This window comes from Colius striatus, chromosome 13, assembly GCF_028858725.1.
Source record: "Colius striatus isolate bColStr4 chromosome 13, bColStr4.1.hap1, whole genome shotgun sequence".
Classification (NCBI taxonomy): Eukaryota; Metazoa; Chordata; class Aves; order Coliiformes; family Coliidae; genus Colius; species Colius striatus.
In genome coordinates this window covers 511035-522354 of record NC_084771.1, presented here as the reverse complement: position 1 = coordinate 522354, position 11320 = coordinate 511035, and the positions used below count along the sequence as shown (strand labels likewise).

The 11320-nt window shown below is 59.0% G+C and overlaps 1 protein-coding gene and 1 pseudogene across 1 annotated transcript; one reads left to right on the top strand and one right to left on the bottom strand.

Moving 5' to 3' along the window:
- The first annotated feature begins 396 nt into the window (after positions 1–396).
- On the top strand, positions 397–1649 carry LOC104558603 (olfactory receptor 4M1-like; annotated as a pseudogene).
- On the bottom strand, positions 1341–6091 carry SDR39U1 (short chain dehydrogenase/reductase family 39U member 1). Its single transcript, XM_062006387.1, has 6 exons — positions 5858–6091; positions 5455–5561; positions 5000–5082; positions 4237–4358; positions 2608–2751; positions 1341–2371 (listed from the first exon to the last, which is right to left on the bottom strand). The coding sequence occupies exons 1-6, from the start codon at positions 5871–5873 to the stop codon at positions 1956–1958; spliced, it is 888 nt and encodes a 295-aa protein (XP_061862371.1). The 5' UTR covers positions 5874–6091; the 3' UTR covers positions 1341–1955.
- Positions 6092–11320: the final 5229 nt, after the last annotated feature.

Sequence of the window (11320 nt, the reverse complement as noted above, 5' to 3'; positions counted from 1 at the left end):
CTACCCTGGAAAGACCTGCTTTTGTCAGCTGGAGAGGGAGTAGACATGAGCAGCTCAGATAAAACCACCTATGCTGTGAACAACCAGAACTATCCTACCTGTGCAAGAACAGACTGGTACTTTGTGACCTATATTCCACCCAGGAGCCAGCTCCCAGGGCACAGAAGCAACAAAGAACATCTGATAAAACGCTGACAATTCCAGTAAAATGTCAAGGTTATTTTGAATCTAAATTACTGGCTTTCATGCATTTCCCCATTAGGAATTCTCCAAAACTAGGAAGTGAGGAAAGGGAATGCATTGTAGGCAATCTAAATACACCCCAGGTTCAGACATTTCTGTAGATTCACACTGGTGCTTTTCCCCATGAGTTTTTTAGGGTTCTGCAGAGTGGAAATGGAGTACAGGAACTTTACAGTAGTTACAGAGTTTGTTCTGTTGGGCTTGTCTCAAAACCATGAAGTCCAGATGATTCTCTTGTTCTTCCTGCTCTTCTATGTGACCCTTCTGTCAGGCAACATCCTTATCATTCTCACAATTCAGAGGGATTCCCAGCTGGGATCACCGCCGTATTTTTTCCTGGCCACTTTGTGGACATCTGCTACTCTTCTGTGACTCCACCTAAAATGCTAGCTGACTTTTTCTCACACTGTAAGACCATCCCCTACAGTGCCTGCATGGCCCAGCCTTTCTTCCTCCACTTCCTGGTAGCAGCAAAAGCTTTCCTGCTCATGGCCACGGCCTATGACCCTTTCGCAGCCATTTGCAAACCCCTTTGCTACACCAGGCTTGTGAGCAGGGGGATGTGCTATGTAGTGGTTGGAGCTACATGAGGCAGGGGCTTCATCCATGGCATCATTCTATTTGCTCTCAGCCTCCCCCTCCCCTTATGTGGTCCCAACATCCTGGACAACTTCTTCTGTGATGTCCATCAGCTGGTCAAGAGGGCCTGTGCCAACACTTACGTCGTGGAGCTTCTCACGTTCTTCAGCAACGGAGTTGTTATCATTATATTCTTCACTCTTCTCTTAATGTCCTACCCTGTCTTGTTGCTGAAGCTCCAGACATAACCCTCCAAAGCAAAGAACAAAGTAGCTTCTACCCGTGTTTCCCACATCATTGTGGTTTTTCTCATGTGAGGCCCAGCAATGTATATCTATGGTTTACCCTTCCACGCTGTTCCCATGGAAAAAGTTGTTGCTTGTTTTCCACACAGTCGTCTTCCCCCGACCAACCCCATGATCTATACCTTGCGGAACAAGGAGATCAAAGGCTCGTTGTGGAAGCTGGTCAGCCAATACATACACTGGTGTGGGAAATGAAATGCAAATATTCTGAACTAAGAAAGTGAAGGCTCTTTTATTTTTGCTTTCGTCACTAAAAAGGTTCCTCAGGAAAAACTCCAGAGTCTGTGGAGTGTTGTACCAACATTATATGTATTAAGGAAGCTTAAAATAATTTTCTTCTAATTATCAAGAGGCCTTCAGGTGACTGAAACCTGTATGCAATAATTTAGAGAGGGCCTACATTGTGTACAGGAATTGACACACTTGTGAAGTTCTACTGCTACAGTTCTGTATCTCTAGAGAAATTAACTGGCATGTTACAGGACCCTTACTGAACTTATGGTACCACTGCAAATAGATGTAAGGGGGCAGCTTACACTTCAGCTGTGACTGCTGACACAGCTTATTGTCTCCCTCCTTACACCCTCTGCTCCTGAACCAGTCAACTGCTTCCTCACAAACGGTGAACGTGCAAGTCACCGGATGATCCAGCCTGTGGTAAGACTTTGCCTTTTCATACAGCACGGGAATGGGAAAGGATTGCATACCCCGTGTGTACGGGGCTGGGGTAGCGTCAAGGGGCAGTGCTGTCCGCTTTCACCCAGGGGAAGGGATGTGGGCCAGGGAGCTCACACCAACAGGGCCCTGCCCGGCCCCACCGAGGGGCCCTCAGGCCACAATGTCCTTGAGGGCCGCAGGCAGGTCGGGGAAGATGAAGCGGTATCCGCTCTGCAGGGTGCGTTTGGGCAGGACCCTCTGTCCCTCCAGCAGCAGCGGGGCCCGCTGTGCCCCAAGGGCAGCGCGCACAGCCCAGGCGGGCACCCGCAGCAGCGCCGGCCGGCCCAGCGCCGTGCCCAGCTCCCGCGCCAAGCTGCTGCCAGAGCTGGCTGCCGAGGACGGGGACACACCGTTGAGGATGCCCTGCAGGGACTCGCTCTCCAGGGCATGACACACGATCCCAACCAGGTCCCGAATGTGGATCCAGGGGAAGGGCTGGAGCCCAGAGCCCAAAGGGCCCCCCAGTCCCAGGCGGAAAGGCCAGAGCATGTGAGAGATCGCACCACCGCCTCGGCCCAGCACTACCCCTGTGGAGAGAACAGAGGCGAGGTCAGCACTGCTCCTTGTACACTGCCCCCACCAAAGGACAAAAGGCCCCTCCGCCCCCAGACCTAACACCAGGAGACAATCTTTAGAGGGCTGGAACAAAACAGCACCCCAACAAGGAGAGGTGCAAGATCTGATGTCCTTCTCCTTTCTCTTCCCTCTCTTGCTCCAGCACTAAAGCAGAGCCATTCTGGACAGACATGATGCCTCATCTCACCTGATCTCACCACGACAGCACGAGCTGGGCTCCCAGGAATTGCAGCTGCAGCCTCCCAGGAGCTCACCAGGCGTGAGAAGAAGTCAAAATCCCCCCCAGGACTGTCCTCGGTATACTCAGCTGTGGGGCTAGGGCGGTAATAGCCTGTGGGTGTAACAGCAGAAAGGAGATGAGGCTTGAGTCATGACACCAGCCACCCTGCCCCCCCAAAACAGACCCTCTTCCCTGCCTTGAGGGCCCAGAACCCCATCACTTCATCAGGGACCTCCTGGTATGAACAGTGCCAGGTCTCTCTGATGGCAATGCTGACAACGTTTTGAAGTAGCAAGGTGCTCTGCAAGGTCGGCAAGAACGCTCAGGGTGAGCTGGCAGCCCCATGGACTTCATAGACCAGCAAAGAACACACTGAGCTTGCTGCACAGAAAGGCACTTGCTGTAAAGTGGGGCATCACAGGTGCTAAACTGTGACAGCTTTGAACACTGTAGTGAGCAGAAATGTTAGAGATACACAGGGAGATTCAGCTCAGTCCCTGCATAGACAAGCTGGCTCTACATGATGCCCAAGGGCTTTCAGAGACAGAGAAAAGATCCTGTCCTAATGACAGGATGTTGGGGAGAGAGGAACCACATGAGGTTCAACAAGGACAAGTGCAAAGTCCTGCATCTGAGAAGGAACAACCCCATGCACCAGTACAGGCTGGGGCTGATCTGCTCTGGAGCAGCTCTGCAGAGAGAGACCTGGGAGTCCTGATAGACAATAAACTGACCATGAGCCAGCAACGTGCCCTCGTGGGCAAGAAGCCAATGGCATCCTTGGGGTATCCAGAAGACTGTGGGCAGCAGGTCAAGGGAGGTTCTGCTGCCCTCTACTCTGCCCTGCTGAGGCCTCATCTGGAGTCCTGTGTCCAGTTCTGGGCTCCCCAGCTCCAGAGGGACAGGGAACTGCTGGAAAGAGGCCAGTGCGGGGACAAGAAGATGATCAGGGGTATGGAACATCTTTCATACGAGGAAAGGCTGCAGGAACTGGGGCTGTTTAGTCTGGAGCAGAGAAGACTGAGGGAGGAGCTCATTAATAGTTACAAATATCTGAATGGTGGGTGTCAGGAGGTTGGGGCAGCACTTTTCTCTGTTATATCCAGTGACAGGACAAGGGGTGATGGGAAAAAACTCTTTCACTTGTGAGGGTCAGGGAGCCCTGGCCCAGGCTGCCCAGGGAGGGTGTGGAGGCTCCTTCCTTGGAAGGCTTCAGGACCTGACTGGATATGTTCCTGTGTGACTTGATCTAGGTGGGAGTTGCTTGTGCAGGGGGTTGGACTAAATGAGCTCTAAAGGTCCTTTCCAACCCCCACCATTCTGTGACTCTATGATATGGAAATAGTGTAACTAAGATGGCACATGTAATGTTTCAGTTGGCATCTGAAGCTTTTTTTACCTTCCAGTGATTTACTCTATGATTCTATTAGCATAGGCACCCAAAATCCTCTCTAGTGGTACCTAAAAGCTGATCACACAGTGTTGTTCATGGCAGTAAAGCTGTCACTTCAAGACAAGACGTGTGTGTTCCCACAGAGTGTCTTTCTGTCTGGAGGTATACTTCTCCAGGTCACAAGCCACAGCCCCAACCAATACCTACGCCGGTGACCAGGACCCAGGCATGGGGTGGCTGCTTTGCATCAGCAATGGCTTTGGCTAAGGTCTTGGTGGTCTCAACCCGGCTGCTGATGATTTCCCTGCAGAAGGTATCACTCCACCTGGGAAAGGGAGAGCCGCTGATTATACACCCCACAAGGACGTCCCAAGGAACAACAGCAGCAAGCAGGGGTCAGCAGACACCCACTGACAAGAACGGGAGAGGCCACGTGGGTTCCTCCCCACCCCAGAGCAGGGAGAGGATGTGAGATCCCACAGCCTGAATCCATGAGGACCTTGGGGGATGCTGGCTCTCCACTTCCCACAAAAGGCTGTGGGTTGTGGACTGCCTTGGGACAAAGGCAGCAGAGCAGCTAACAGCAAAGCTGAGCATGGTGAATTCTTCCCAGCCACCCACAGGAGGCACTTCCAAACCCTCACTGGAGTCCAGCCCAGTTGCGATTTTATATTATCTAAATGCAGGCATTCAGTGTCATTCTGGAAGTGCAGAACTACTTCATCTGCCCTCCCCGTCAGTCCAGAAGGGAACCTGTCTTCCAAAGGTCCTCCAGAACTCAGCAGGCCCACAGTAATGTTTCAGATACCCAAATGTCAACAGTTGAGGAACCCAAGTGCTTCCTGGACACCGTTTCCTCCCCAGTACCTTACAGAGTCTGACAGCGCTGGGCTGTCTGCCCAGATCCCCTTCACAGTCTGGCAGCACCAGGCTGCGTCCTGACAGCACTGCGGGAGATCAGCTCACCTGCGGAAAGGGTTGAGAATGTTTTCACCAGCCAGGTTCACCACAGCATCGCACAGGGGCAGTCCAGAGCGGGCCAGCTCTTCCTAGGCAGGGAGACAAGAGACATCACACCCTCAGCCTCCCCACAGGAGGCTCCTGACAGCTCCAGCCAGTTTCTGCCTGAAGCAGGGTCAGGAATGTTGTGCTCCCTGTAGCTACAGCAGCACCCAACCCAGACTCCAACCCACAGAGCGCCCAACAGCACCCTGACAGCAGCCAGAGTCCTGTGCGCTGCAGCAGGACAGTGCACACTGCCTGTCCCCCGCTCTGCCAGCCTCACCCGACTGACCCACTGCCTGTCCCCCGCTCTGCCAGCCTCACCCGACTGACCCACTGTCTGTCCCCCGCTCTGCCAGCCTCACCCGACTGACCCTCAGCCGGCCGCCCGTCCCTTGCTCCTTTGACCCGCTGCTCACCCAGGTGACCCGCTGCTCGCCCCCTCGGCGGGACACGTGTGTCACCTCATGCCCGCGGCTCCGCAGCAGCTGGGTCAGAGCTGTGCCCACGAAGCCGGTCCCGCCGCCTGCGGGAGGGAACAGGAAGGACACGCCGGATCTGATGCCGACCCCGTGCCCGCAGCAACCCCGTCCAGCGCCCGGCCCCAGGTCATCCGTGTCCCGGGGCCTGTCTCGCGGGCGGGCGGTCCGGCAGCCCCCTGCGGTGCGGCGCGGCGCGGCCCCGCCGCTGCCCCCGCCCGGCCCCGCCCCGCCCGGCCCGGCCCCGCCGCTCCAGCAGCCCCCGCGGCCCAGGCCCGGCCCCGCGGCCTCCCCCGCAGCTCCGCAGCCCGGCCCCGCCGCCGCAGGCTCCGCGCGCACTCACCCACCAGCACCCGCATCGCGACCGCGCGGCCCCCGCTTCCGGCTGACGGGCCGCCGCCGTTTCCGCCGGGCAGGCCGGGGTTGAAGCGCGGGTGAGGGCGGGAGCAGCCGCGGCCGGGCGGAACGAGAAGCTGAGACCTTTCTCTCCCCTCTTCCCCCGGCCCCGCGCAGGTTGCGCTTTTGCCCGGGGCCGCAGTTCCTGCCCGAGGCGGGCGAGCCGCCCGGTGAGAGCGGAGCTATCCGGCTGCGGCCCGAGGCCCTCACTCTGCGGCCTCCGGGCGCCGCTGCCGCCGGGTGGCGGGACACAGGCCGCGGGGTATTCAGCTGCAGCCTCCCAACCCAGCAAAGCCCGCCCCGGGAGGTTCAGCTGCCGCTCCCAGCCCAGCCCAGCCTGGCCTCTGCTCACCCCTTGTAAGAAACAAAACAAGTTTTCTCGAGAAAGACTCAGGTCACACTGCAGTGAAGCACGTTTATTAAGCGTTCTTGCAAGAGCGGGTGTCCTAGCTAGTAGGCACACCCGATAGATACAAAATATTCTGGCTTTTTATTCCCTTTTCGGGCCACAAGGTCCCTCCCTTGTTTCCCCGTTGATTAGATACTCCAAGATTTACAACTTTAAGAGGCATCTACAGTCCCCTCGGGATGTCTGGTTCTCCTATCTTACCATCCATTCCCCCACAGTCCTAAGATTCAAGACTCTAGTTAACACTACAAAGAAACAGATAACAGTCTTAAGACCAGTCAACTACACAGAAACACCCTTCTCAATGATCTGGATGAGGGGATTGATGCTCCCTCGGTAAATTTGCCAGGTAGAGTCAGGACCCTGAACTCAAAGAGAGTGGATGAGATCCCCTGGGAAACTGCCCTGAGGGACAAAGGAGGTGAGCAGAGCTGGGAGCTTCTGAAGGACAGTTTTTTGAGCCCAAGAGCTCCCTGCCGTGCCCAGGCCCCATGTGAGTGACTGCAGGCAGCCCTGCTGTGGGCTCTGCCAGGGCCTGCACTGGGAGAGGGAGCAGGCAGGGCTGAGCGTCCCGCTGGTACAGGCACTGAGCCCTGAAGGAGGCTGAAGCTGGTCACATCTCAAAGAGCAGTTCTCAGCTGGCCTGTGCTCGGGGGCCAGGGCTGGAAGTGGCTGGTCTAAGGGTCTGGAAGTGGTGTCAGGGGACAGGTTCTCCTGTCTGTTCAAGCAACAACCAGCTGGGCTGCATCTGGGAAGTCACAAATCACGTTTGAGGGCACTTGTGGGCATGGAGATGTTCTACAGGGCCCAAGAATCTCTTGTATGTGTTCTCCTGTGGGGCTCAGGGATGCTGCCAGTCCTGCAAAGGCTTCAGCAGAGCTCTTGTCCTCCACACAAAGGTGGGAAGCACTTGGTTGGGGTTTTTAATACAAAGTACATAGGTGTCGTGGTTTGGCCCAGCCAGCACAGAGGCACCACGACAGCCTCTCGCTCGGTGCCCCCATCCACCCCCACCCTCGTCAGGATGGCAGAGGCCCCAGAGAAAAGGGAGGAGGAAGAGAAGCAAGGTTGTTGTGGATGGAGACAAGGGCAGGGAGGGCTGGCTGCCCGTTACGGTTCCCGGCAAAACAGGCTCCAGTGCTCGACTGAGAGAGGAAAGGAGGATGGGGCAGAGCAAGGAAGGGCCGTCCCAGCCCCAGCCGTACTCACCGCAGTGGATCTCTCTCAGCCTCTCCTCGCTCCTGTCCCTGGAGAATCGCGCAGCAACCCCTGAGCAGAGAGCCCCGTCAGAGCTGCTGCTGCCCAGCACGTCCCCAGCTGCCCCTCGCTGCCGGCAGCAGCGGGGCCGGGCTGCCAGGAGAGGGGCTCTGGGGGCTGCAACTCACCCACAAACCTGATGGCCACTGCTCGCACGCTGCCCTGCGAGTCCTGGAGGTACCGCAGGCTCTGCTGCAGGTACATGTCAGCTCTTCGCCTGTCCTTCCTCACCTGGAGAGAGTAAGAGGCTGGGATGGACCCTCCACTGCCGGCCAGAGCAGTCCCTTCTCCCGCTGATCCCCTTCCCAGCCCGGGCACGGCCATCTCCCCAGCAGAGGCCTGTGGGGCCGAGGTACGGAGCCGCCGGCAGAGGCGGCTCTGGGGTGCCAAGACCCCTCTGCCCATCTGTCCGCGCTGCCAAAAAGACTGGGGTCTCCTCCAGCGGCCTGCGGGGTGGGGAGGGGAGCGTGGCTGGAGAAGAGCCCCTGGGGCCTCTGTGCTGGAGGGCTCCAGGCTGCGGGCCCGGGCCTTTGTCCTCACCAGGTACTCTGGGATCCTCCACGAGTCCTCGGAGCCGATGAAGCGCGTGGGCTTTTTGCACCGCAGGACGTTCATCACAGCCAGGAGGGTGTGCTGAGCCACCTGCAGAGCAGCAGAGGATGGGAACTGGCATCACGGCTTGGGGAAGGAGAGCCGGCGTCCCGCTCCTCTTGGCCAGGCGGCCTGCTGTTCCCAGCCCCGTATGGGGAGAGGCAGAGGCCGAGCGGGGGGCAGTGCCCGGGGCAGGGACATGGGGCAGCCAGCACCGCAGCTGCCTGGTGCTGCCGGCCAGCAGCAGCGAGATCCCGGAGAGCTGAGGGGCCGTCCCAGAGACACTGGGGCGGGCCGGAGCCAGCGGCACCTGCCAGGGGCACGTCCAGGGGCCTTTAGGCCACTAAAGGCCTGGGCTGCTCTGGGCAGATGGACCCCACCGGCCGCACCCCTGGGGAAATCAGGAAAGCCCATGGGGTGCATTCAGGCCCCGGGTGGCCACGGGCAGTGGCTGCTGAGAGCTGCTGCGCCAGGGCAGGCAGGGTGGGCAACGTCCGTGCCAGCTGCCAGCAGCCCCCACCCATGAGCCTCGGCCACCCTCGGGGTCTCTTCTCCCCCTTCCCCGCATGGCCGGCCCGCTTTGCAATCTGTACCTCGGCCACGCTCTCACAATGGTCGCTGCTGCAGAAGTAGAGCGGGACCAGCGCCCTCCTCAAATGGCTCTTCATCTTCTTCATGTCCTGGCGCTCCACAGTCCCCACCAGCTCTTGGAAGAAGCTGATAGAGAGCTGCCGCAGCTGGAGGCACTCCTGGCAGAGAGGAGGGCAGGGCAGGATGAGCAGAAGCACGAGGGAGGCCGATGGGAGGGGAGATGCTCTGGGCTCAGCTCCCACAGAGGCCTTATGTCGTCAAAGAGCGGCAGCAGCCACTCCAAGAGCTGGACGGCGATGCAGCTGGCGAGCTGTCCCTCCAGGTGAAACATCACGTTCTGCAGGACAGCCAGGGCCCGAGCCCTCACCTCCATGTTGGCATCCTGCAGCGTCTCTGCAATATCTGGCAGCAGGAACACCATTTCTTTTGCCTGGGTGAAGCAGAGATTTCCTGTGAGGCGGGGCAAAGACCACCCACCCTGGCCAACGTGCTCTGGCCGCTGAGCACCAGGCTCCCCCCGGCTCCCGGCACAGGAGTCGCTGCAGCGGGCTCCTGGCTGGTGGTGGCCGTGGCAGGCAGAGGAGCAGGGCCAGGGAAGGGCAGCAGAGACTCCCTGTGCGCTGCTCAGCCGCTGCTTTGTCCAACCACCCCAGCGGGGCAGATGGCTGGGGAACCCTGATCCTGGAAAGCTCCCCAGGCACCCACCAGCCCCGTCCATGGCAGGAAGGGCGCTTGGAGCCGTCCCCCCGCCTCCTGACCCCCAGCCAGGGCTAAACCTCCGTGTGGGCCAACGTGGCTCCACTCGACACCTCGCTCACCGTCTGATGTCTCCATGAGAGGGCGCGGAGACCCGCGAGCACCAACACGCGGTTCTCCCTCATCTCTGGGCTCCTCGGGTACTTCTGGAGCAGCTGCAGGAGGTCAGTGCTCTTCCCTTCAGCGTCGAACTCTTGCACCTGAGACAAAGAGACAAAGTGGTGAGAGAGGGGCAGAGCCTGTGGGGCTCCTGCTTCCCACGGGCAGCTCGGAGCAGGGTCCCGGGGCAGCCCTGCCCGCGCAGGACCGCACGGCAGCTTTGCCCACTCCTCCTGCCCTCTGACCATCAGCAGCCTCTTGTCCTCAGCCAGGGCTGGTTCCTTACCATCTGCTTCACGTCCTTGGTCTGCTGCTCCTCAGGGCCCAGCTGCCGGTTCCAATCGTCAGCGACATCCAGCAGCTTGCGGAAGAAGTCCGGCAGTGCCACGTCCTGGAGCAGCAGCGTCTCCCACATGGCCAGGCCGGCGCTGCCAAGTCCAGAGCATTTGGTCAGCGGGGCTGTCACGCAGCCCTGGCCCTGCCCAAGGCCCCTGGCCCGGGGGCAAGCAGGAGAAGGCTGGTGCAATCAGGCCCATCAGGCTCCGCCGGGCTGCCAGTTTGCTGGTGTTCTCCAAGCTCTTGTGGATGGAGCTGACGACGTCTGACACCTGGAGGGGACACGGACTGTCTGGAGCGCGGCCCTTTCCTCACCTGCCCCTTCCCACCCCTCTCGGAGAGGCAAGGCAAGGCAAAAGCAAGAGCAAAGGCCTCGAGGGCAGGGCAACTCAGCCAGAGGCTACTTACATCGCCCAGCCAGGAGTCAGGCTCTCTCATGGCCTCGTTCAGCACCCTCCTGGCCACCTGCTCGTCTTCGGTGCTGGTGTCCTGTATGGCTTCGATGGCCCTCAAGACGGACCTTCTCTTCTGCAAACGGGATACAGAACCTAGCAGAGGAGGAAGAGCAGGGAGGGCTGTAGAGCAGAGCTGCGGGCAGGAGTGGGCAGAGGAAGGAGCTCTGCCCTTTGTCCCCATGCCCCCTTCCTGGGCACAGCCTCCCCGGGACTCTCGGAGACAGAGGCTGCGATGCTGGAGCCCCTCACTCACCCGCTTCCAATGGCTCAGAACTCCCGTTCATCTCACACACCAAGTCTTCCTCCCATGTCACCCTGCGCTTGAGTTTCTTTTTCGTAGTGCAGGGAGCCTCATCCTCCTTCCCAGCTCCCTTCGAGGCTGACTCCACGCTCCTGTGGGATGCTGGAATGGGTTCAAAGTGGGAATGGTGAAGCCTTTGCAAAGCGCCTCGTCTCTTGGAGCTTGTCAGGGACTGTGTCAAAGACAAGGTGCACTGGCTCAGGGCACTCCTCAGCTCCCTGCTCCTGACCTGCCCCATGGCTGTCTCAACAGACACTGGCTGGGGCAGGCGGCTGCTGCCAAAGGCCCTGCGCTGGGGGTGAGGTCACAAAGGGCCCCGTTCTGAGCTGCCGCCCAGTGTGGGGCACGGGAAGGGGGGTGGCATCATGGGGGGCATGGGAAGGGGCAAAGGGGATGGCATCATGGGGGGCATGGGAAGGGGCAAGGGGGGATGGCATCTTGGGGGGCACAGGAAGGGGAAAGGGGGGATGGCATCATGGGGGACACGTAGCTTTGGAATTAAACTTGACGCTGTGACCTCTGAAATTAGGGTTTGTGTCTGAAAGTGATGCTTTGGTCCTGAAACCTAAGGTTTTGCACCCTCAAAACGAGTCCTGGGAGGGGCAATGAGAGGCT

Bases quoted from the DNA above. Each gene is read 5' to 3' on its own strand.
- SDR39U1 (XM_062006387.1), bottom strand. The intron at 4,359-4,999 runs GTGAGCTGATCT...TCCCTTTCCCAG, and splicing joins ATTCTCAACCCTTTCCGCAG to GTGGAGTGATACCTTCTGCA. The intron at 2,372-2,607 runs GTGAGATGAGGC...TTCTCTCCACAG, and splicing joins TGCTGTCGTGGTGAGATCAG to GGGTAGTGCTGGGCCGAGGC.